The 25,666-nt window shown below is 44.4% G+C and overlaps 2 protein-coding genes across 7 annotated transcripts; both read left to right on the plus strand.

Moving 5' to 3' along the window:
* The first annotated feature begins 2,155 nt into the window (after positions 1 to 2,155).
* On the plus strand, positions 2,156 to 9,653 carry fosb (FBJ murine osteosarcoma viral oncogene homolog B). Of its 2 annotated transcripts, XM_064302331.1 has the most exons (6): positions 2,157 to 2,534; positions 2,877 to 3,064; positions 4,816 to 5,151; positions 5,416 to 5,523; positions 5,810 to 6,106; positions 6,243 to 9,653. In XM_064302331.1, exons 1-6 carry the CDS (start codon positions 2,471 to 2,473, stop codon positions 6,306 to 6,308), a joined length of 1,059 nt encoding a protein of 352 aa, XP_064158401.1. In that variant the 5' UTR covers positions 2,157 to 2,470; the 3' UTR covers positions 6,309 to 9,653. The 2 variants fall into 2 exon arrangements, with proteins under 2 accessions (XP_064158400.1, XP_064158401.1); XM_064302330.1 differs by having other exon boundaries at positions 2,156 to 2,534; positions 5,810 to 9,653.
* Positions 9,654 to 14,233: 4,580 nt separating this feature from the next.
* c12h19orf47 (chromosome 12 C19orf47 homolog) lies at positions 14,234 to 24,184 on the plus strand. 5 transcript variants are annotated; one of them, XM_064302234.1, is made up of 8 exons: positions 14,234 to 14,384; positions 16,079 to 16,166; positions 17,845 to 17,959; positions 18,871 to 18,991; positions 21,328 to 21,453; positions 21,615 to 21,686; positions 22,023 to 22,099; positions 22,229 to 24,184. In XM_064302234.1, the coding sequence occupies exons 1-8, from the start codon at positions 14,366 to 14,368 to the stop codon at positions 22,814 to 22,816; spliced, it is 1,206 nt and encodes a 401-aa protein (XP_064158304.1). In that variant the 5' UTR covers positions 14,234 to 14,365; the 3' UTR covers positions 22,817 to 24,184. The 5 variants fall into 5 exon arrangements, with proteins under 5 accessions (XP_064158304.1, XP_064158301.1, XP_064158303.1 ...); XM_064302231.1 differs by having other exon boundaries at positions 14,243 to 14,384; positions 21,615 to 21,761; XM_064302233.1 differs by having other exon boundaries at positions 14,246 to 14,384; positions 17,845 to 17,947; positions 18,910 to 18,991; positions 21,615 to 21,761.
* The last annotated feature ends 1,482 nt before the right edge of the window (positions 24,185 to 25,666 follow it).

Consider the following 25,666-nt stretch of genomic DNA (forward strand, 5'->3'; position numbering starts at 1 on the left):
CTCATTCTATATGCATTCATACCATTCTATTAGACTATCTGTTGCCTACCACATTGCACGGAAATTGAGCCATGTGGTCCATATGTTTAGGCCTATTGAATTATCAACCTTAAGCAGCAGCGAACTCAGGCTGTTTGAAAGGCAGGGGCGAAAAATTCAAAAGGGCACCTACTGCACGACATGGGGCCCCACCAGCGCGCAAAAAACTATGATGCATCGTGTTTTCTCACTTGGAAGGGCATCTAAGAGGGCACTTCATGAGTTTTTTTTCATCAGAAACGCACCTGTAGGGAACCTCAAATTTATCCCATTGTAAGGGCACCTATATGGCACCACATCACATTTTCTCCACTGGAGGGGCATCCAGTAGGAAACTTCCCCACATTCTCACGCATGTAAGGGACACCCTTTACAGCACTGCATCACATTTTATCCACTGGAGAAGCACTTCTCCATTAGAGGAGCACCTAATTGGGCACTTCATGATGTTTTCTCACCTGTAGGAGTACCCTATACAGCACTGCATCCCGTTTTCTCTACTGGAAAGGGCACCCTTTGCAACACTGTCATGTAGGGGTGGCATAGAGGGCACTTCATAACGGCACCCTTTTCCATTGGAAGGGCACCCATAGGGAACATCAAGTTTAGACCATTGTAAGGGCACCTTATAGGGCACTGCATCACGTTTTCTCCACTAGAAGGGCACTCATTAAGACACATAATCAAATTTTCTTGCTCTAGAGGGCACATCATCATATTTTATTGCATGAAGGGGCACCCTAGAGGACACTCAATCATTTTTTTCCCATGTAAAGGGCAGCCAATAGGGCACTTCTTCTCGTTTTCACCACTCTAGAGGGCACTTTAGCGACGCTTTTTCAACCATTTTTGTCCCCCCTGCCCCCTCCAACCCCCCCAGACCCCCCCCCCGCCCCTAGAGTCCGCCAGTGACCTTAAGGGTGAACGGGAAAGCAGTCAATAGTGGAAGTTGCTGCATTAGGCTAATAGACTATAAGATTTTGTTAGACAATGTGTCAAAGCAACCAATAAATAGCAAACGAGCTGTTCCATATTTTGATTTATCCCTGAAAGATTGGCTTACAGTGTTTAGATGCTAGGCATATTATGTCTACATCTTTACCCTTTGCCTAATTAAACGGAAAGGTGTATCTGCAATCAGTTTTAAATCCAGATATAACATTTGATACCCCATAAAACTGGTGTTTTTGTTCTTGTTTTTGGCTCCTTACCAGAGCGAAGTAACGCCATGTTCTGACAGACCGGTTACCGCCGACTTAAGGCTGGGAGACACCAAGCCTGTTCCCAACGGCCTGGGACTGTGGAGGGTGTGTCAGTGGGAGAGCATACTGGAAATATTTCTTAATATTGCCCTGGGCATTTTCTCTTGTTTGTGTTGAGTATGTTGGCTTCATGCTTAATGTGGGTTACGAGCAACGTTGTTGTGAGCAACGAAATGGAAATATTGTACTTGTTGTAAATATAGCAAGTTTATGTTTCATTTCGAGTCTATGTCTTAGCCCACGCGTGCTGTCTGAATTACTTGTAGGCATCAGAACATTGAATGTGTATATTGTTATTATGCTACATAATGTGTGTTCTTAGTATGAAAACTAGTGGCGTTGGCTAACTATCGGCTCGCATAAATTCATTAAGACGTCCATAAAGCAGTTAATAGAGTTAACAATGAAAAAAGTTATTTCTTACTTTCTTCAATATATGATTTATTCTGTAAATATATATTTGTCAAAAGCCTGTAGTAAGCATGAAATGATGAATTCGCATCCGATGTAGATTTCAATTAAGCGGGCCACAACATGCTGATCGTAGAGCTATGGTAAAAATTAATGCACTGTAGGCTGCCTCGCTGATTCCGATCCTGTCCGTTGTTTCAGAATGAGCGGTACGTTTCCTTTTCTAACATCAAAATATTTTCGTGAGCTGTTAAAAGTTCATGCGCATCGCATTATTTTACTTTCCTTACAAACCTATAAAACAGAAAGAAAGCTCTCGTGTCCTTGATAGTAAAATTTTCTATTATTAAACCGCCAGCAAGCCGTGTTACCATTTCTGTGGGAGAGGGAATCCCTAAACGTCATCGCCTTGGATACCAAACAAAAACACAGGCAATATTGCTCCATATATGGACACGTACGTCATCGGAACTCCGAGGGCGGGCCTAGGAGTTCCTTTTACTTCGTGTTCGCTTAGATTCATTCATAAAGACGAAGAGCCACTGCACTGGACTCATGCTTTTATACCGTCGGTCCTACAGCAACGCGTGGATTATTCTCTGGATTTATAAACACATTTCTACTTTTTATTAAGGTTGACGCAAGGAGAATCAACTTACTGGGTCTTATTTTGTCTCGCATCAAGGAGTGTATTGTGAAAAAAGGTCAAGAAAACTTGAAGGAATTTCTTTCAAGTAAAGACCTATTTTGCCTTCTTAATGCAACTTGTTTGGAGGGGAACCGAGAACATCTCTCCGGAATACTCCAAGAAAGTTAGTAAAGGTAAGGTACTCTATTTCTGTAACATGTATGTACATCAGTCTATTTATAAGTTACCGTTTTCGTTATTAGGCTTCACCAGTAAATATCATTGTAATACGAATTACTATAGGGTACTTATGTAGGCTAATTATTCGCTATTGTATTTTTGGTTAAATCTTCATGCACGCGGTTCCTATATGCATTTTATCAGCCTAATTGTAAGATAAAACACATATAATAGTATGAATCCAAATGCATAATATAACGACCTAACATAAACTAACGCAGTCTACGTGTTTCTCCTTTGAACGTATTTGTGTACGCTACATACAGGAAAAATTAGAAATTTACTTGTTCACACAGGGCACATCGATTTGTATCCGGGAACAGCAGGTGCCTCGGTGTCTCTCGGCTTTGCCGGGGAGATGTTCCAAGGGTTCCCCGGCGACCTCGATTCTGGCTCCCGTGGTAGCTCGTCTCCGTCCATTGAGTCACAATATCTGTCCTCTGTGGACTCCTTTGGGAGCCCGCCAACCACCAGCGCTCCACAAGTAAGTCCCGTTCTTATACTGTCGGTGCCTCGACTACGCTTGCCACTGTGACAGACGATAAATCCTAGTTTAGAGGATTAAATATGTGCTAAGTAAGAAACTTCCCGATAACGTCTTGGTAAGCTGGCTGTTAATCATTAGGCTACATTCGAAAGTCGGATAAAATGCAGTCTATAAAACAGAAAGTATCAAAACGAATCTCTGACAGCGAATGCAACCTACTGTAGCAAACGCAGACTACTATTGCATGTTGGTGAATAAAGACAACTACGGTGCTAGTTTTCGAAGCCAAAGTTTTCCGCTTGCAGTGTTTAGGCTATACAGCCAACTTATTTTAAAATATTATTTTGCTGGAGAGGGCGGTAGAGCTTGTTCAAAATCTCCCCCGCAAAGTCCGTCTCCTATCCCGGCTAACGGGTGTTTTCATGTTTAAGCTGTGGAGGCTGTCAACTCGGCAAATGAACTGATACTGACTTCTTACAGTAACGTGGTTGGTTTCCACGCTGCGCAACGGATGACAAGGCTTTGGAACTCTCCGACTGACGATTAGCACGCACACGCATAGCTCCTCCCTCGATCGCCTCTCTTCTCTGGCCTCGCTGTGACGTACATGCGTTCTATTTTGGAGTGTTACGTCGCGTTGCTAAGGGGAACACCGGGGGGCGGATGAGGAAGAAGAAAGGGGTGGAATATTCTAGAAATTTGATTGGTCGAAACAGAGTCTTCGTAGACACACATCCCTCTCTCTCAGTCGCTCAATATTAATATTAATGAAAAACTGAGTGCGCTGTAGTATCACAGTTTACCGCTGTGCTAAAAAAAGCAGTGTCCTCCGTAGAGACGGGGTATCTAAATCCTTTTCAGTTTGTATCTTAGAAGAGTTAAAATATTATTCCTTTTCGTACAAATATACCGAAAAACTCGGTATATTTGTTAAATATAGTTATAATATAATATAGTATAATAGTTCAATATTGAGCTCATTACCTTGCAGCCTATAGAGAAAATATTAAACTTTTACATTTGAAACCGTTTTTAAAAACATGCTACATTTAATAAATCGCACATTATCAGTAATAACAGCTGGTTGTATTAACATCACGTTGAATCTATAAGTGCTTACAATTTCAAGCATTCACCAAAATCATATCTCTAGTTAACTTTTACAACCGTACAGTAAAGAAGTTCAGACGTGATACACAGCACAGTACAAGAGTTCTCATTACAGACTCCATGGATATACCGTCTCTGCCTTGAACAGGATTGTATACAGTTGTGTGCAGTTTCCATGTGGTGCATTTTTTAAAATACTTTAATTCTGTTGACTTAATACAATTCCACCATATTAGTGACCATTTTTATCAATCATATGAAATTTTCTTTCATATGATTGTAGATTGTGGTTAAAACTGTTCTGGTAAAAGTTTTCATTATTTGCATTATTAGTTTTTCTCCTATATGTACCTGTGATTTAAGATATTTTTTGGTGTGCAAAGACTTTCATTAATAGATTCTGGTTAGCAAAATGTTTACTTTTGGAAATCTGCATAGATTCGTAAAATTTTACTGCCATGTAAAGAATTAAAGTATCTCAGATACATAGTTCACCCAGGTCTACTCTGAATGTAGTAGGCACTGGGAAACTGAATTCTAGCCAGAAAATAACCCCAACATTCTCTCCCCCCTCCCCATCCTCTCTTATTTCTGTCTTTGTGTGTGTGTGTGTGTGTGTGTGTGTGCACGTTTCCCAGGAGTGTGCATCTACTTCAGGTGGGGCGGTAGGGGTGGGGGCTGGGGCTTGTAGTAGTGGGGAAGGAGGGGAGATGCCGGGCTCCTTTGTGCCCACAGTGACGGCCATCACGACCAGTCATGACCTGCAGTGGATGGTGCAGCCCAGCCTGAGCTCCGCGGGCCAGGGCGCGGCTGGGACGTCCACCATGGCGCAGCCAGCCCCCCTGGACACCTACGAGCTGCCGGGCACAAGCTATTCCTCGGGTGCTGGCTTCACTCCGCCCAGCACTGGCACCGATGCCCCTGGACCTGTTCGCCAGTCTCGAACCCGCAGCCGGCGCGCACGTGATGAGTCTGTGAGTGTGGTTTTGCTTTGTCAGTTTTCAGATTTTTTTAAGCTGCCTCTCATTTTTCCTCTTTTGTGTCTATGAAATCCTTCTGGTTTCGACGCAAGCGTAACCTGTTTGAGGAAAGGCAGTAAGCCGTCTGATGGCCTGTGGCATAGCGCACGTGCATGCCCCTGTGCGTACTCCTCCATGCATCTGCACGTGTGTACCTGTGCGTCTGCACATCCGTGTCTGCATGCGAGGGTGTATTCACTGCGACCTCTGACCCCTCAGCTGACCCCGGAGGAGGAAGAGAAGAGACGCGTCCGGCGGGAACGAAACAAGCTGGCTGCCGCCAAGTGCCGAAACAGACGGCGCGAGCTGACGGACAGGCTGCAGTCGGTGAGCCATACTACAGTTACTGCAGCGGCGACGATTAAAAATAACAGTTACCTTTATAAACAATATATTTAAGACTTGTAATTATATTACAGTGCAGATGTAATAGGGTTTTGGGGTAATCAGTGTGTCAGCAGTGGTAATTGCTAGGAACATTAACGGACTGGTTAATGATTAAGAGTAGGAGATTATTAGCAAAGAGCGCAATTATTGTAATTAGCGGAGAACTCTTTCCTGATTGGTCCCTCCTCCCTCACGCTGGCTTTGTGCCTCTGCGCTCCCCCAACAGGAGACGGATATCCTGGAGGAGGAAAAGGCCGAGCTGGAGGCGGAGATCTCAGAGCTACAGAAGGAGAAGGAGCGGCTGGAGTTTGTCCTGGTCGCCCACCAGCCGGGCTGCAAGATTCCGTACCACGAGGAGCAGGCGTCTGCGCAGCTGCAGCCGGGCGTGTCCGTGGTGGGCCTGACTGTGAAAGAGGACACTTTCTACCTGCCTCCCGCCTACACGCCCCACCCCTCCACTCAGCCGCCGCCCCCCCCGCCACCACCGCCGCCAGCGCCCCCCCAGCCGGGGATGATGCAGGAGGTAGCCTTTTCTAGTTCTTTCTATGCGCAGAGCGAGCCGGTACTGGGCGGCTCCTGCCTGGCGGCCGGCGCTTGCAGTCATGACATCGGCAGCTGCACCCCCTCATACACCTCTTCATTTGTGTTCACCTACCCAGAGGGAGCCTGTGGGGTCAACGCGCACCAGCGGAACAGCAGCAGTGATCAGTCCTCTGACTCCTTAAACTCCCCCTCTCTGCTCGCGCTCTGAGAGCCACACACCCGCGCGCAGGCACACACGCGCAGACACGCACACACAGACACGCGCGCGCAGGCACACACACGCAGGCACACACACACAGTTATACACATGCAGGCACACACATGCAGGCACACACGCGCAGGCACACATGCAGACACACACACGCAGAAACACGCATGCGGATACGCACACACAGGCACATGCTTAGACACATAGACACATGCTTGCAGGAACACATATCTTAACTTGCTATTATACGAGCGCACTTCCCCCTATTCCAAACTCCTTCTTCAACCACCCGTCTCTTGCTCCTTTCCTCTCTTCTGCTGGTTCTGATCTTAATGTGGCTTCTCTCACTCTATCTTGCTCCCTCTCCCCCATGGTGACCACCTTCAGAATATGTGTGCTTATGCAGAAGTAGGATAAAGGACTCCTTTCGGCCAAACTCCACCCCACCCCACCTCTGCCTCCCCTACCCCCCCTCCCCCCTTCACCTGATCACATCCGATCCACGCTGCTGCTTCTTCTCCATTTGCTGGGACCTCGGATGTTAGGGTCGCTCGTACCCGTCTCTCGTGCTCTCACTTTCCGCCCCTTCTCTCGGATCCATCTCTCCATCTCTGTTTCTTCTCTCCTGTGTCTCTCCCTCTCTATGAAGCCCCCAGCCAGCGAGAGCCCTCTGGGCCTGACCAGCTCCTGGGACCTCGACTGAACCAGCCACCCCTTCCTATGCCACGCCCTGTCCCAGAGGAACTGCAGAGTATTACGCAAACCTAGCAATTTCAAAAAAAGAAATAAAAAAAGAATTAAACAAGTGACATAAAACATGAAGATAAAGCAAAAAGGAACACAACTCTTTATTTGTTTCCTAAAAGCGGCTTTGCCGGATGCGGGGGGGAAAATTCAGAGACTATTTTGCATTTGGAATGTTACTCATTATAAAGCGGTGGAGACAGCCAATCAGGAATGAGGAAAAGGAGGTGAAGTCTTGGATGAAGAAGGAGGGTGGTAGACACAACCCAGGGACTGACAGCGAGACAGCAGGCAGTTCTTTTGCCCTATCAGGGCTCTGGATCGGTAAACACACAGACAAAAAATCTATATATGTGCACTCGCAATAGCCACCTGAGGTTGGCTGCCTCCTCAAGCAAACCCTGCAGCATGACCCACCTCCCACCCCCCACCCCCCCATGCCCCAGCTTCTCCAGCTGCACTGTGGCCCTGCCCACCAGTTACGTATTCTTTTGCACCTTGTCTTTGCCTTTCCATTTTCAATGAGTACATTTTGGTCACTTTGTTGTCAGTTTGTTGTGTTTTGTGTGTGTGCGTGTGTTTGTTTTTTTATGTGTTATTTTGACTTAAGTGGTGCCAAAAAACTGAGCGGGATGTACAGTGAATAGATATTCTTTGCCTCTGCTCCGTTCCTTGGTTTTGTTTTTAATTGCGATGTCGGAGGGGAAGGATTTTAGACGCCTCTTAATGCAGGGGAAAGTGGTCTCAGGGCCCCCTGCCTGCTCACCCCGTCAGCCGCCCTGTCCCGGGGAAACGTGTCGACTGCACGAGCAGCCTTTTTTGATTGTGATGGGAAACTGCAGACCATTATCCCTGTTTTATTTCTTTCTGAGGCATATTTTGTGATAGAGAGAGAGTTAGAGAGGAGGACAGAGAACGGAGAAGGAGAGAGGTATATTTTTGTATATATATTTTTCATTTACCTGTGAAATCTATTTTTTTAAGTTTGAAATAGGGTGTGGGGAAAGAAGTTGATATTCCCTTTGCTCTAGCCTGTAGTGATGATGTCAAGCCAACGGGCATGATGGGACCTGAAGCTTTTTATGTCGTTGTTGCTATTATCTTATATTGTAACTATTACTATTATTGTCACTATAATTATTTTATTGTTTATATAAGTTTGGCACGTCTTGCACTATGAACCTTTTTATATGGAGAAAGGAACATAAAAACAATATGCATACGCATATACATTATTGTATGGATGTTCGGATATATACATTGATTGTAAAGTATGAATGTTTGGGGGAAAGGCTGACTTAATTACCATATTTCAATGAAGAAGGGAGATGTGTCTGTTAGAAATTGGTCACTGTTTGCTTTAGATTTATTATAGATATTTTTCTAAATGAAATTATTTAAAAAATTATAAATGAATAAACAACAGTCTCCCATGGATGAGGAGCTTATCACTGCCTAAGCCCCTGTTGTATGTTTATATGTGCAATTTGTATAATTATATTAAACATATGTATGAATATACCGACATTGAATATATACGTATGTATATATGCATATATATGTATGTGTATAAATATATACATACATTGGGAATGCCGTTGTATTTCAGCTTTGATAATGGTTGTTTTTCTGATTGGCTGGTCCGCTGGCAGGCCTTAGAACCTGTTGCCGCTGGTCAACGTCAATATCAAGGGCAATGTACATCCTACACAAAACCACAAAAATGTGAATTGAATGTGCTCAAATCCTATTGAAATCAACCTGTTAATGGCTTCTCCTTTTTTGGGGTGCTACGCAATGCTACAAGAAGTTTGCGCCACAAAGAGGTCTAATTAATTAAATTATTTCATGTTGCTGTCTGCAGTTGCTCTTCTCTGCTCTCTTTTGGACAAACTTTGAACTGGCATGTCTGTTCCAAAAACATTTGGAGTCCTTGTACCCAGTTGTTGTTTCTTTTCAACTTTGCAGCAAATGTGTATTGCCCTTTGTAAAACATGTTACAGCCCTTACAAGTTTATTGGTGCCTTCTTGCTACAAGAAATTGAGAAGACCTGTTGGGTTTGTTGTCTATGGGGTTGTCCTGTGACTTGCAACAGGTCCTGTTGTCTGTTCAATGTCTGTGCCAATATTCCACCATTTATCTGGAATCAGACCTTCAGGGTGCCTGGAGGTATTATTGCAACCCTACCCATGGTCTTCAGCACCAATTTGTGCCCTGTAACCAAAAAAATAAGGCTGCTTGCATTAAAAACTAAATGTACAAACTGATATTTGAAGTTGCAGCAGTTTGTCAAAACAGCCATTAAAAGGTCTTTAAGATATCCAGTCACACCACTGGAGAGATACAGATTCAAACTAAAGTTGATTCTCAAGCCAGTTTTCCTAAATTCCATTTGAAATTAGATTAAGTAAGTTGAACAAGTGAACTGGCCCTTTTCTATAAAACTGGTAACAGGCTTACTGTAACTATAATTGCAGGAGTAATTTCAATGTCATCTCCAAAATGAGGGTGAATCTGTATCCACTCATAAAAGAAGGGACCAGCTGTACACACAATAAAGATATACATTTTGTATCATTGACTCTGTTTGGTGAGATACTGACATGTGCACTGGGTCATTTCATTTTCCCAAGTGCTGCATAATAATGTGTTTTATTTTGAAATTGGTTTGGTTGAAGAAAGGTTGGTTTTGATCAAAGTAATCTAAACGACAGTATGAATCCAAATATGTAAATATGGGATGTTGTGAGCTTTAAAATGGTGAGTGCAAGTGACTGTGATACAGAGGGGAGATACCCTAGGAGGGCCTACCGTGAGTGTGACAACACTATTGGGACCACAGTCTGTGGTGTCGGATACGGCTAAACTGCTTCTGCTTAATCTGTGATGCAAGGCTGGCTTGCAGTGGCTGTGGGCTCATTGGAGCCTTAATCACTTGCACTCAGTGGTATGGCCCTACATGGTGGAGCCTCCTCTGTCTCACCCTCCTTCCATTTCTCACTCCCGGCACCTACATTCCTGTTGGGTCCTTCCCAGTCCTGCCCTCAATGCCCCTCTCAAGAGCCCTGCACTGTTCTCTTCCAGACTCAAGGGGTCAGTGCAGAGAGGGGGGCAGATGTAGACGGAGGTAGCAATGGGAGACTCGCGCAGCATCTAGATCTTAATTGGGGATCCCAAATTTGGTTCCCATGGTTTCCCAAACAAAATGGAAATTTGGTTTTCCTTTTAAAATCATTCTGTTTAATATTCCATATTTGACACATTTAACACAGTTACTTTTTTGATTTTCAGTACTAAATATGGATTTTATAGTTCATGACTTAACATGTCCTTGGGAATATTATGATCATTGTAATTCATGACATTTATATTGTACCAAATACATGCCTGATATAGCTCAATGGTATATGATGTCATGTTTCAGACATGCTTCCATACAGAAGTGTGTTATTTCAGCCTTTAGTAGGTGATGGATAAAGTTCTGAGATGCGGTCTCAGCCAGAGTGTGGTCATTATGGGGCCTTGTTATTTGAATGTTTGGGAATTGTATACTGTCAATCAACAATTTGTAAAGATCAATTAAGACTTGCTCTTTAAAGCAAAACACTATTATTCGAGTTCGAGAAGTCATGCAACATAGGTTTCAGATTCTCCCCATGCTCCAAACACGAAGCCAGAGCTGGGGGATTCTTCCACATTCTCTTTACTGACCAGATGGTTAGATCTGTATTCTTTTGTTTAATGCTTTTTCCTCTTTTCCCCAATTTGAAAAGCCTAATCATGCTTACACTGCAATGCTCATGGCAACCTCAATTGTCAATTCAGGAGAATGCAGACAAGTATGTGCTCTAGTCCAAAGCAAGTTCAGTTTTTGTATCTTAAGTTGCAGTTGCACAGACATGAGTTGAAGGACCAGAGTTCATGTGTCAACAAACTTGCCACTGTACTGAGCTGTTGGGGTAGCTGATGTGCATGTGATCCTGTGATCCTGACCAACTGAAACCCTTCCATACCTGAGTGAGCCCGTGGTATGTCCCTCTGTAGGATCCCAGCCAGGTGGCACTGGCATGGTCTGGATTTGATACCAGTCCATGGGGCCCATCCATGCACTAGAATAGTGCCATAAAAGGATGAGCCACCCAGCAACTCCAGATATGTATTCCTAACACTGAACTGTGTTAGCGACTGCTGAATCTGAAACCGGTTTTTGTATCTTATAAATATTCATAAATGGGCCACGACCAAGGACTGTACCAACCGGCAATGTATGTTCTGTGTTCTGGTTACACCCCTTTATGAATAAACTGTAATGTAGTCTTGTAAGCAAATTTAAACTTTCAGGAGTAAGGAAGAAGACAGACTGGAGCTGACCATCTGGTTAAAATAGAGAATGTGTGATCCCACTCCTGGATTGTATTCATAGCTGTTTTGAGACCATGATGTCACCCAGGAGCCAGCTTATTGCAAGCCACACCTCAAACCAATGGGATTGTTTCTCCCTAAGTCCAGAGTCTAAGGCCTTAACCACTGTATCAGTGCCGTTGTTTTGGACAGGTGTGTCTAGTTACACCATTGTTTGCTAGAGTGCATTTGCTTAATGTGAGGGTTTGTAGGACCTTACATATTTATATGTGTACAGTGGATCCATAACAAAATTGAAGTGCTTATGTGCATGTAAATGTGTATATACCCATACATATATATATATATATATTTGTACATCAATCTTTTTTGTATATTCTCTGTGATGCTGTTGTTTGACTAACCTTTGACTGCCCCGCAGACTGATTGTCATTCCTTTAATGAATGGCTACATCAGATTCCTCCAACGCTGAACACTCTAGTCCTGGAGCCTTTAGTTAATGACTTCAATCTTGGGGAGTTTGTCCCTCAAGGGCTGCCATACGATTCTGTGTGTAATGAAAAGAGGGTGGGGCAAGTTAATCAAAGGAGACTGAAGGTGTGTACAGGATGTTTGTAGGTTTGTCTGTTTGTGTGTATGTGGGGGGGGGGCGAAAGACAGACATTTATTCCTCTTATGTGTCGTTCCTGTGAGCCTGTGTCTGGTTTTCAGACAAATACCTATAAATCATACTGAACTTTTTTGGGTAGAAGTGGGAGTAATATTGCCATGATTTGTGAGTTGCCAAATGCACTTTATAAATCCATTGTCCACTGAAATGCAATATTCTGAAACATATGTAGCTAATCTATTTGAAGAACTTATACAGTTAGACTAATAACACACTGTATATTATGTGTATTCAGTGCCATAAGGTTTTTATAAATGTAGTTTGCAACCCTTAATTGTAACTTTTGCCATATCTTCCCCACTACAGCCTTATCAGAGAGAAAGTGTATCCAATGGTACTGTGGGTACTGTGTGACGGTGACGCACCGTACTAATCTGTGAATGTGCATCAATTATTTATGTCCCTTCTGGATTCTAGACTGTGTCATTTTATGGGTAACCCTCTTTGGGAGTCCTTCACCTGTTGATGTAAATATAATTTTACTGCCTTTGTCAGTTTATTCATCACAGGGGTTACATTTTGGTTTCCCCGTTGGAATAAAAATATAAAAATCTTGATATGAATGGTGACTTTATTATGATTTCATTTTTCCTTTTTTAGCTGTATTAAGACATTTCAAGCATTTGGCAGAACAAATGTACAATGGCAGCATGTACGACGTCCAAGTGGTGGTTTGGGATAGGTTGTCAGCTGCCAATGGACTGCTTGAATTGAACAAATGCAGCGGATGGTGTTTGGCTCCTCTGTGTCCCTGTATCTAAAAATACATTTGCTGTTGAAATGCAACATTTTAATGCTGGTCAAATACATGATTGTTTTATGATGTTGATAAAATATGGGAAGGGAAGGCCCACTCTGTCTGAACAGAGCTCTCATTAACCTGAAGTCTTCATCCCTTTAATACTATTCTTCATTATTTAATATTTTTTCTTCAGAAAGCTTATATAATGATGTAAGCTGTATAACTGCCTCTCCTGTTTACTCTTCAAAATATAGGATGGGCATCACCTTTGTTTTCAATCAGACTGTGAACAATAAGAGGGCATCCACCCTCTATTACTGTAATATGTCTTTGCATGTGTGTGTGTGTGTGTGTGTGTGTGTGCGTGCGCGTGCGCGTGCGCCTGCATGTGTGACTGTGTGTCTGTGTGTGTATGTATGTGTGTGCATGTGTGCATCAAAATCAAAAGGAACTTAGAAACATTTACAGAAAGATTTCTTGTCTTGCATTTGATAGATTCTGGAACTATACACCTCTGGGCATAATGGAACTTATCCTCTGTTAACCAATGGGAAATGTTCATGTATATGTATGTTTTTAATGTATGATTTTATTGCCAAATAAAATTTTGTTCAGTTCATTGTGTGTTTCACTGTCTAGGTTGTACGTATATTCTGTTAACATTGAATTATTTGTTTTCAGGGGTTTCGTTAGATTTTTTTTCTTTTCTATCCATAGATATGTGAGTACATGAGTACATAACAAGAGCTTCCAGTATTTTCAATGCACAATGCCAGCCATATCAACCTCCACAGCAAAGGGACATTTATTTCACAAAGAAAGGTCTTATACTACACTCTAGTGGAACTAAGTAGATATTACCACTTCAGGATAGCGTATAACCGCAGTTGCAATGGTACGATTCATTGTGGTTGTATTTGAAAGCGTCTTTGAGGACTAATTTTGAAGATTCTTAGGTCTATGTTTTGCTCAGTCACAACAAGATGCCGGTAACAAGTCAATTCACACTTATCGGCTTTTCGTGTGCTATATAAATAAAATTAATCTGTAAGTTATGTTATTTAGTATGGCTTCGCAATTGATTTTAGCTATACATTGCGTTGTTTTAATATAAATTAAATATGGTTCGTTTAATGCAATGTTTATGCTTTATATTCTGATTGTCGAAGAGGTTTTGTAAGAATTCTCCTTCACAATACGCACTCAAGGTTCATTGGCCTCGACAAAAACGTGACGTGTCTCAACTAATCAAAGGCAAAATAGCGACTTGGGCGTTGAGATTAGCAACATAGCTAAATTCAATTTCTCAGTTCTTGTTCGAAAATTTCCGCCGTGAATTGGCTTTGAGTCTGAATTAAGTGAAAGGAAGCAGTCAGTAAACTGGTCGTTTTTATTTGTAATTGTTTTAAATTTATGAAAGAGCTAGTTTTCTCGCTAACAACTTGATTTTCATAGATGACACTGGATATTGCGTCACAGTGTCGAGCGGAAGCAGCTGTTTCTCTTCCAACATGGCGTCTGTAACAACAGGTGAGTGGCACAGGGCCTTGTGTGTCTGCTTAAATTCTGATTAAAAGTTCCAGAACCAAGAGTTGTCGACAGAATCGTAAAATATAGGTAATTTTATTTTGTCAGTATAGTTGCAGAAGACGGCGTCAATTATTGATGCTACTTGGTTCTGTTGGACAAAATCGAAACGCTGAGCTGCCAAGCTAACGTGAACTAGCTAGAATAGCTTGCGTTGATTCGTTATTTGAATGAATTGGTGTATCTGGCAAATGAACTAGTGGGCCCTAGCCAACTAGAATATTGGGTCTTACTGGTGTGAGCTAGCGATTGTAGTAGCTATAACTATGGTTAGTGTAATGCTAGCTAAGTTGCTAAATGCAGAAGGCGAGGTTTACAGCCGGCTTTTGTCGCTTACACACTGCTCTGCTACATCAACGACTTGGCTACGCGGCTAGTTGGCTGCTCCAGTGAGGGGTATTCAGAATTGTTCTGTGCTGAGATCATTGTTGAATTTGTTTTTGGCCATCTAGCCTGGTTGGCTAGGTAATGATTGCCAGTTAGCGGTAATTAGCAAATATTGTTTTCATCTCCCATTGTCATAAGTACCGATTTTTAATTGGTTACCTATAACTGTAGGGCATGCTAGCTGGTCATGTCGAATTACAGCTAGCTAACGTTAACTTTAGTGTTCATCGACCAAATGTAATACTAGTCTGCCAACGGTACGCTGACTAGATAATATTACACATTTGTCTTGGTCTAGCTTGATATTTCGTCAATCACTGAATCTCTAGTCGATAACAAATGTTACACAGTGTCAGTCGATTTAGTAATGAAACCCTGTTGGCTGAATTAGCCAGCCAGACTTAGTTAATCCTCCAACTATTTTAGGCACATGTGGATGCTGATCTAGGATCAGCGTTTGATGGGTAAAATATTGCTGGAATTTTGTTTCATGCGGAAGATATAGCTACTCATCCTGTAAGCTCTAAATATATCTCCCAGCTGGTCTAACGTGATACCTCACTGCCACATTTCACCTAGGGAGTAGCCTAATTGTTGCAGTATTTTTGCATCAGCATTCATCACCATTGGCTAAAGCTTCCTCAGTTCATTGTGAGACCTTTGTGTAGTAATTATTATAAATGTGACTTAAAAATATCTACAAACAGACTTGGAGCGACAGAATAGCTAAGAAGGCTTTAGTTTTATCAGTCTACTGCCTGATCGATTGTAAATCTTAAAAGCGATTTAACATTATGGTGTTTCAAAATATGTTCAATGATTTATGGCCACAGATCCATACAAAAGATGTATGTACTTGTTTGGGGCTAGTGATGATTAATTTTAATATATTGAGCTAAACTGTGTGATCTACACTTGCGGCAGTTATGGAAAATAAAGGTGGTGTGAATTATATGCTACTTATATGCCAGAACTCTCTGCAGTGTACTTAGCTGGACCTTTTTTGGCAGTTAGCTAAAATCCAATATGTCAGCAGTGTTATGCACTTTACCGGATGTTTCGCATAACCATGCATATTGCCTCAGTTTTCTTTTCTGTAAGTCTGTGTAAGGTCAGACAACAGGAAAATAAGACTGGTGCCCTATTGCTCCAGTTCTTCTTGGGTGTCTAGAACCATGTAAGGCCATTGTGTTGTCGTACTAAAGTTGCATGTGTGTCCATGCTGACGTGTTCTTTCCTCCTATCCACAGCCACCTCGGAATGGATCCAGTTCTTCAAGGATGCTGGAATTCCTCCCAGCCTGGCTGTGAACTACGCCTTGTCCTTTGTGGACAACAGGTAAGACAGCCGGCCATTTCTGATGTAAGCGATGCTGTCCGAGCGTGGAACCAGACCCTGGCCCTCAGAACCTCTTTGACAAGAGACAGGATTGGTTCCCTAGACTGAATGTGCCCCGCTGAAGCAACCAGACATATTCCTCTTTGATGACTTCACTTTCTGTGGCAGACTTGCTCTCTTTTCGAAACTATAAACTCAGTTCATGGAGGAGTATTGGTCTGGAGTTGTTGGGTCATGTGGCTGAATCTCTGCTCTGCTATGGTGAGAACAGAACTGGCTGCGTCCGGTCATCTCAGACGCATTACTAAGGTGCACATTGAATGAAGAGACTCGGTGTACCATTATTGATATTGGTGGTGGTCTTGTGTGTACTCTTGTGTCCTGCGGCGATATACTGCAAGTTACACAATGGCTGCGTTCCTGGGACCACTTCGTAACTCAATTTAGGCGTAACTCGGAAATTAATGTATAACTAAAGACATTTTTAGGTCAGAGGAACTACAAAAATTATACACAGCAATCCAAACGCATATCAGGGTGGACAACCAACACAATTGTAAGTTAATTTTACAGCTGAAATAATAATTGCTTGATAAACACAAAGGACAGAATGGGAAAAAGAGTATTTGGTAAGAGTATTGTTCTATATAGTACTACAAATATCTTAACTTTTTTAGAAACAGTATTACAGTATATATGTGTTGGGAGTTATTTAGACCAACCATAATTCCCCCTTCATATTACATAAGCCTCATTCCGTAGATCAAGGACTATCTTTACTTTGGTTTTCTAGAACTTTATAAACCAGAGGCATCTTCATTTACAAATGGAATCCTTTGTTGCCTTTAGGCTCCAAAGTTAAAAGGCAGGGCATTTTCGCTCCGTACTCCCCAAGCATGTGCAAAATGTAACCACTATTTGACCAGAACAGACAGACATTCCCTATGCATAATTCTCTTTGAAGAGCATATGCATACCATTTATGAAATTTGCCTTCCCCCAGTCATTGCACGCACATGCTCTCCCCCTGTCATAGGATCTATGATTAGTCACTCTTAACTGCTGTCTGTGAATGGGGCATTTGATCTCATCCATTCAGTATGCAATTAGAACACAGTCCAGGCTCTCAATGTAAAAGCACTTTCCTGCCGGGTCCTTTAAACTTTTCTCTCGGCCTCAAACCTGTTTTTTTTGTACATACACCACATAATTAAGACACTAATTCATTTTTCTGTTTTAATTTTATCTGCATATACGAGGAACAAACTGCAGTAACTTTCTATTTTTACCCTGAAAACAGAATAATCTTGTGTATTTGGATCATCATCAATGACTTCACAAGTCATTTAGACTGTGCTAACTGGCCAATCAGACTGCGTGGTGTGGGTGACACTAAAATGCTTCCCTCTATCGTCTTGAAAAAGACTTCCAGGCCTTTTCCAATTCCTCCCCCCTACAAATACCCCAAAATATATCCATGCCATGTTTTGGAGAATGTTATGAAGTGACATCCTACATTTCAGAAGCATTTGGACACTGCTTTCCAACGCGTGGCAGTTCTGACCATCTGTGAGGTCACTGTGGTTAGAGTGTGAATCATAGGCAGTGAGCTCTCTAGTGCAGATTCCGGTTTGCCAGTGTCTGTACGCTTTTTCTGTGTGTCTGTCGTGCCGTACAGGATCCAGAAGAACATGCTGATGGACCTGAGCAAGGAGATCATGATGGACCTGGGTATCACGGTCATCGGTGACATCATCGCCATCCTCAAGCATGCCAAGCAGGTGCACAGACAGGTGAGGGTGGGTGGAGCACACTGCTGCACGCGCACTGCTCACAGACACACACACACACACACGCACGCACGCATACTCTTACACATGGTCATGCACACACACACGCACACACACACATGCATGCATGCTGTTGAATGTGATCACGTGTCCATTCGCTTCCTTTGCAGATTTCCTTGTTTAAGCTGGCCAGCATAGATTACTTACTTTGTGCAGCTTGATATTTAGTAAAGAGCTCTCAGTCTTGCAGACACATACTTGTTTGTTCATTTTTTAGGTTTAAGGTTTGCTTGGCCACTTTCAGGGATCACTTTCATTTCTGTATTGTACTGCTTTAATGGAGCCATATATGTCCTGAGGCTTTCCCTCTTACCAGCGTTTATTACTTGGGTACCAGTGTGTTTCCTTAGTAGATGCACTCATTTTAGGTGGCTGGTATGGCTCATATTTCTTCATATTGATTAGTTAATGGCTCAATGTTCTATCACACTCTCTTTCTTTGCTGCTTATTTATTAATTCACTTGGCAGGCGTCCTTTTCCAGGTTCAATTTTGTAGAGTAAGTCAGTGGAGTTTTATGGAAACAAATGGCGGTTGTTATATACAACAAATGTCTGTAAACATACCATTTTCTTTTTGGCTCGCACTTTCATTTTTACACATTTTTCTTTCATTTCTGTTTGAATTGTTTTGTATTTACGCCGTAGTTCTTTGTTTGGGTGGATAAGCTGTGGCTACGGACAACAGACTTAAAACCTGGAAATAAATGGGATCTTTGTAAACCGCATTTATTATTATTATTATTATTATTATTATTTATTAATGAGTTGGGTTCTATCTCAAATGGTCCTTTGTTCCTGCATGAAATGATGATCAGGCCTGCCATTGATTCAGAGAAGCTCTCTTACGGGTCAGAGCCCTGCTGAGTGTGGCCTTTTCCCTCCTCCCCACCAGGACATGTGTAAGATGGCCACCGAGGCCATCACCTCAGGACAAACCAGTGTTCAGGCAGAGCTGAGAAGGACCGCCAACACGCGTGAGTGTTTCCCCCACCTCCCAATCTGGGGCCACCTAGTGGTCATACAGCGCCGGCGCGCCGGATCCGAGCTCCGCACAGGGGCCCGTAGCTGAGGGATTGAAAATGAAACCGCCTTAAAAAAGGGTAACGGAATGAACATGGCGAAGATTATAACAGAACTGCAGGTAAGAAAAGGGTTAAAGTAATGCAATGAGGCAAGTCTGAAGGCCAAGCTTAAAAAATGCATCTTCCATTTACAATAGAAAAATGTGTCCGGAGTCCAGAGGCGTGGAACAGGACAGCTGCAGGTGTCTTTTTTTAACGAGTGAAACCTCTACGGGAGAAGTTTGACTGTGACGTGCTATCGTGACGTGCTATCGTGACGTGCTATCGTGACTTGCCGTGGCCTCTTGCGCCCCCCTAAGGACACAGATAGCACACATAGTGGTATGAAAGGTGTTCTGTAATACAGACTGAGCTCCCTATGCAAAAACAGATCACAATACTGAGGCTACGAAGCGGTGCAGATCGGGTCACTGAGGCTAATTTCACCACAATGGCTGTGATAGGCTGTAACGGTGACACTTGTACAGACAATAAATTGCATTTAAGATGCGTATTTAAAATAATTTATGACAAAGGTGCATAACATAGCATTTGCAGTTTGCTTTAACACAGAGACAATTAAGCAGCCTGAAAATGTAGGAAGACTGATATATTTAAACATAGATTTAGAGCTTTTATTCGGTAGGCACCGACCACTTTACAGGACAGTTTAAATGGAGGTGCTCGCTCTGAATGTAATGTAATGGCGTATTCTGCGGGCCAGCATGCATGGGGGCCTGTAACACGGCGGGTGGAAATTTCCCAGTTTGTCGTCATTACGTGGGCCGCACGGTGATGCAACGTTCCGTTTCTCTTTGTGTCCCCCTGGTGATGGAGCGGTTGAGTCATCCGGCTCATTTTCGGCAGTTAGGCTGCATCCCTGAGCCAGGATGGCAGTCGTGATGCTTTCGTCTCCTTGATTCTGACTTAGCAAGGGTACTAAAACCGGAAATGGACCGGAACCTCATTTAAAACTCCCCCCCAGCCTGTCGTGTTTTTTAAAATGGTAGCAAAAATGTATTTATTTAAATTATTATTATTATAATTATTATTTTTACCCCCTCTCCACCACTGGCTTTTGTTCATGTATCACAATTCAGTCTATCAGAGCCAGTATTGTGCTGTTATCTGTAGAATTGTTTGAATCGAAAGGAACGCTTGCATATTACATTTTTAAAGAAGGAATCCGTTATTTTCCTTTTTTCTTCCCCACAAAATGGTCCCTTTGTTAAACTCTTACTCCCCCTGCACTTTGGTAACCCGCTGGCAGTCGTGTACTGCTTGCAGTTGGAATTGGATTTTGTGATGATATAGATTACTATGTCATTGCTGTGACAACGTAACCTGCGAGCACTGCTGTGGAACTGTATGGGAGGGGGTTTTTTTGTTTGTTTTTTTTAAATGATGATTTACAGAGGGTCCCAAACTGTGCCCTGGGGGACACTGTGTGAAATGCAGTGACACATACGCATTCTGCCAGGATAGTAAGCTACCACCTGTCAGCTAGATAACACCCAAACAAATACAGCTTGCTGCTGGCAGAGTCCAGGATCACCTCTGTGTGGTCCGACAAAATTTAGCAATAAGCTGTTAAAAGACATGTGAGAAGCGTCGGTACGGCTGTATCCGAAGCCCCCGGAGGTTGCAGATATGCGAAGCGCTGTCCCCGCTGCCTGGCGCGGGCGCGGCGCTGGGGAAGCGCAGGCGAACGTCCGCTGCAGCGTGCGGACAGCCTGCGCCCACGAGCGCGTCGGCTCAAGCGCATTTCACCCGAGAGGGGCCAGAAGGAGCCGGCGGTAACAGCTCAGCACATAGCCAAATAAGCTCTGGTGAGTCCGAGCTCACCGCCATTTACGCCATCTTGGATTTCAAGTTAGGAGAGCTGGTGTCGGTTTCCCCTGTTAGAACATTGTCAGTTTGATTGCAAAGTATGATGACCGCTTGATAACATCAAGGAGAAGGCGAATCTAAGATGAGAAAAAGCCTTGCAGGCGAGCAGCGGGAAGGAGTGTCGATGTATTCTGACACTCTGGAGCTGAGATGGAAGAAACCTCACCAGCTGTATCGAGGCGTCCGCTTTTCCGACGTTTGCCTTTTTGTGTGTGTGTGTGTGTGTGTGTGTGTGTGCGCGCGTGCGTGTGCGCTTGTGTGCGTGTCTGAGAGACTGTGAATAAATTCTTCACGCTTCCTGTTTGAGGCTGCCTGCGCCTGTAATGTTGATATTTCTCTTTCTCTCCCTCTCGGAACAGCCGCCACACGTATGATCGCCAACGCTTTGAGCCGGGACTCCCCGCCGAGCACGCCCGTCCGTCGCCCTGACAACCGCCTCTCTGTGACCGTGTCCAACAAACAAGCCGGCAAGAGCACAAAAGCGGGTACCTGTCTCTCTGCCCCCTGCCCACCCCCGCTCTGAATTTAGTTTCTTACATTGATTTCATGCTGTCTCTTGTGAGGTGTTGTCGTTTGTTAGTTCCGCCTCTTGTTTTCTCATCACTCCCTCCTCTGTTTCTCTCTTCCTCTCCTCCCTCCGTCCCAGTGCTGAGCCGGCCGGCGGACGAGGGCGGTGCCGTTCCGGTGAAGCGCCGTCGGGTGACGGCGGAAATGGAGGGTAAATACATCATCAACATGCCCAAGGGCACCACTGCCCGCACACGCCGTATCCTGGAGCAGCAGGCCAAGAGAGGTACGGCACAACCGTCTATAGGGCAACTGTACCTTCTCTCAGACTGCTCCACCATCTATAGGGCAACCACAGCTACTCTCAGGCAGGTCAACCATCTATAGGGCAATCACAGCTGCTCTCAGGCAGGTCAACCGTCTGTAGGGCAACCACAGCTACTCTCAGGCAGGTCAACCATCTATAGGGCAACCGTAGCTTCTCTCAGACAACTCGCACAAAGAGCTTTTATTGCTTTGTCAGTTTGTCTTTGTCCATCTTTCTCAGACAAGGGAATGAAGCGTACCTCAGTGTTTGAGAGGCTGGGGGCAGAATCCAAAGCAGACACTACCACCGGCAGCAAGGTGAGGAAACATGAGACGTGGCGACTTGCAGCTTTGGATAATGGCACTGAAGCAATGCTTCGCTGCAAGAGCAGCTTCTGTGAGTCACTGTTGTGTTGAATGTCCTTCTCTGTGCCCCACACACTTTAGCCCACAGGAGTGTTCAGCCGGCTGGGCAGGGGCGACGAAGAGGAGGATGAGGAAGTCGGAGCTGGGAACAGAGGGGCGCGCCGGCCAGGGGATGAGGAAGAGGAGGATGTGGGTGAGCAGGAGGATGAGGAAGAGGAGAGCGACGGTGAGGGCTCGGTGCTCCAGTACGCCGGCGTCCTGAAACGGCCCCTCCCCTCCCTGAAGCGGGCGGCCGCCTCCTCCAGTCAACCCCCGCCCAAGCCGCCCGCCAAAACCGCCCCCACCACCCTCCGTCGCCTGGGCAACAAGGCCAAGCCGCCCCCCTCCCCATCCCCCCCCTCTAACTCCTCCTCCTCTCCAGAACAGCCCCCACCCTCCAAACTCAGCATCCTGCAGAGACTGGGCAAGCTGCCTCCTGCCACTCCCCCTGGCCCCGCCCCCCAGCTGCAGCCCGACACCCAGGACAGCCGCGTGACCAGCACCCGGCCCAAAGCGCTGGCCAGCTCCAAGGTCAGCAGCAGCACCGGCGGGGGGGACTGCGGGGGGGCCCAGATGGACAATGCCGGAACAGTCAGCGTCTTCAAGAGACTGGGCACCAAGAAGACCTAACCCCGTATCCCAAACGTCCCGCACCCTCCCCTGTCTTAACCCGTCACGCACAGGACAAGCAGTGTACCTCACCTCACACTCCTCCTACAGGGACTTGCAACCCCCCCATACCCCCCCCACCAGGGACCCCGAGCATGCCATGTCAGAAATTAGAATATTTTTAAAAAGCATTTGATGTGTTTTAGTAAGGGGCACAGCTTCTGCTGCTTGAGCACTTTGCTGGGCAGCCAACCCAAAGGTTGTAGCATCGCCTCGTGTGATACACACGCTCGTCCCTCACTCCTGGTGACCACAGAAGTGATGTCTACTTTTTTGCCTTTTCTCTTTTACTTACGAACCCTGATAAGGTGTCTTTTTTCTTATGGTTAAAGTTCTTATGATTATTGATGTGGCCTGGCACAAACTAACACGGGAATGCTTGTCTGTCCCTCTCCTTTTTGATTTTCGGTGTTGGAAACCATAGATACACAGCTGCTAGATCAGGCGCAATCTGGTGTGCATTTCCAGCCCTGGTTCATTACGAGGTGTGCATGCAGAGAACCTGAGATTCTGGAACAGAATAAAAATCAGTGCAGTTTCTCGCATTAATTACGAAGACTAAACGGCATTGGGGCTTTCTGGCTCACATACAACTAGTTCTTTTCAAATGCAAGTCCAATTTAGCACTCAAGTATCTATGGTGAAGGCACTGTTGTTCACTGAAGTCGACACTTGCCCACTTGCTCTAAAAAGATAATGTTGAAGATGTCCTGCATTTGGAGTATTCAGGTGTGGTCTTGCGAACAGCAGTTAAGAGCTGGGAATGGCTAACGGTTTCGACCACGCAGGAGCATCTTTTTACCTCCCCCTCCCCCCGGCGTTAGTTTTCACCTGTTAACCACTCTGCTGCGGTCAGGACCCTCCCTTTGAACTGCCAGCCATGCAGACGTGGCCAATCATTTTAATACCTCGATGAACTAGGCAGCTTCAAGCCCCCCCCCCCATACCTCTGAAGGGGGAGGAGCAAAGCCTCATCAAGGGTGCACCCTTGTACTCGTCGGGCAGACCTGCGAGCTGGAAGTCTGCCATGTTTCCTCTCCTCTGGAAGCTCCAGTGCCGGACGGGACGGGTGACCAGCGGGGGGGCCTACAGACCCACGGACTCACTTCTACCGTGTTTTATGCTCCAAGCGCAGATTTTGTATTTTCATTTTACTTTTTTAATATAAATGTAATGCTACACCAGACCTTTGCTACACTGTGCAGATTTCGAAGTTGCCACAGGGAAAAAAAAAAAAGTGTTTAGCGGGCTGGTGTTTTTTTAAGTAATGGCACAAGACATCTTGTCTTGCAGAAGTTTTCTTGAGGAAAAAAAAAGGGTAAACACTGACTGACTTGTCTGCCTTTTATTCCCCACAGTCTCACAGTTTGAACCCATTAGTAGTGCTGGGTTTAGTGATTCTGCTGTGGGCCCTGTCCCAGCGCTAGTACACATGTCACTATAGCACATTTAAAAAAGGTGTGTAGGTTTGGCTACTGAAATAGCTGCGCACTATAATTTGATTCCCCTCATGTATTTGTGGCCGTTATGCTGCAGTGTCCTGCTGTTGTGCAGACAAACATCCAGCAGGATGTGCTAAGGTGCGTGTGAGTATGTGTGCGTGAATGTGTGTGCGTGAATGCGTGTGCGTGAATGTGTGAGTGTGAATATGTGTGCGTGAATGTGTGTGCGTGAATGTGTGCGTATATATGTGTGCGTCAGTATGTGTGCGTGAATGCGTGTGCGTGAATGTGTGAGTGTGAATATGTGTGCATGAATGCGTGAGTGTGAGTATGTGTGTGTGAATGTGTGTGCGTGAAAGCGTGCGCCGCGTGCGCACACTTAAGCGAGATAGCAGACCTTCGCGAGCTGGCACTGGGATCTGCCAGGTCTTGCAGGCAAAGGGAAGAGGACCAGTGATGGGTCCACCAGTCTCCCCCACCTGACCTTGTGTCCTGCCAATTGATGTCCTCAAAGCCAGCTCTCTTGGCCGCACGCAGTTTTCAGAATGGGTCTAGACGGTTATTCAAAATGGATGCCAGTCTGCCTTAACTGTGTTAACCCTAACATTGGGCGCAGTGGTTTCTGGTTAAGATTATTATTGGAAGTGCTTCAGTAATGAAAGAATTATTGAGGCACTCTGTGCTCACCAGAGTTTTACAGGTAAGATATATTTTACCTTGTATGGGGTGTGCATGCAACAAATTGAAATACACACACACACAGCTTCTAAGTTAATTGTTGCTGGGTGACCAGATGTCTCCCCGTGATGAAATGGTTTTCTTGACAGTGAAATATTGATTGTTTGAGGCCTAAATCTTTCTCTGTTCAGAAAACCCCAGAGATCCTTTACCAATTACCAATGGATGTTCTGACCATTTGTCAGTAATTCTACCTCTTTTTAGAATCCATTTAAATGAATCTTCCCTGCCAGTTCTGCTACTGCTTGATGTAGGAAGTGAAGGTTGTGAGCTTCCACAAGAACACACTGCCAGTCATTGTGTGTGAACCAATCAAAAGTTGTTTTTTTTCCACTTCGCAAAACATTTTTTTTTTTTTTTGTTCATATCAAGCGGGGGAAACCGAAGCTCGCTTCCTTGTCTTGTTGAGAGACGTTGCTCACTAGTGCCACTGCGGTTTCTCCAGTATAGGTGTTTCAGCCACCTGTTTTAATGTAAGTCAATGGCAACAATACTATCAAAATATGAAGTCAATCATTTTTTTCCACAAGAAAAAGTGGAAAAAGTGGGGTTTTTTTTCTCCCAATATGCCAATTTGTTAAGTTATTGTGCTATTTGGACAAGCCGGTAATATTTTGTGGTACAGTTTGTG

The sequence above is a fragment of the Anguilla rostrata genome, chromosome 12 (assembly GCF_018555375.3).
Source record: "Anguilla rostrata isolate EN2019 chromosome 12, ASM1855537v3, whole genome shotgun sequence".
Taxonomy (NCBI): Eukaryota; Metazoa; Chordata; class Actinopteri; order Anguilliformes; family Anguillidae; genus Anguilla; species Anguilla rostrata.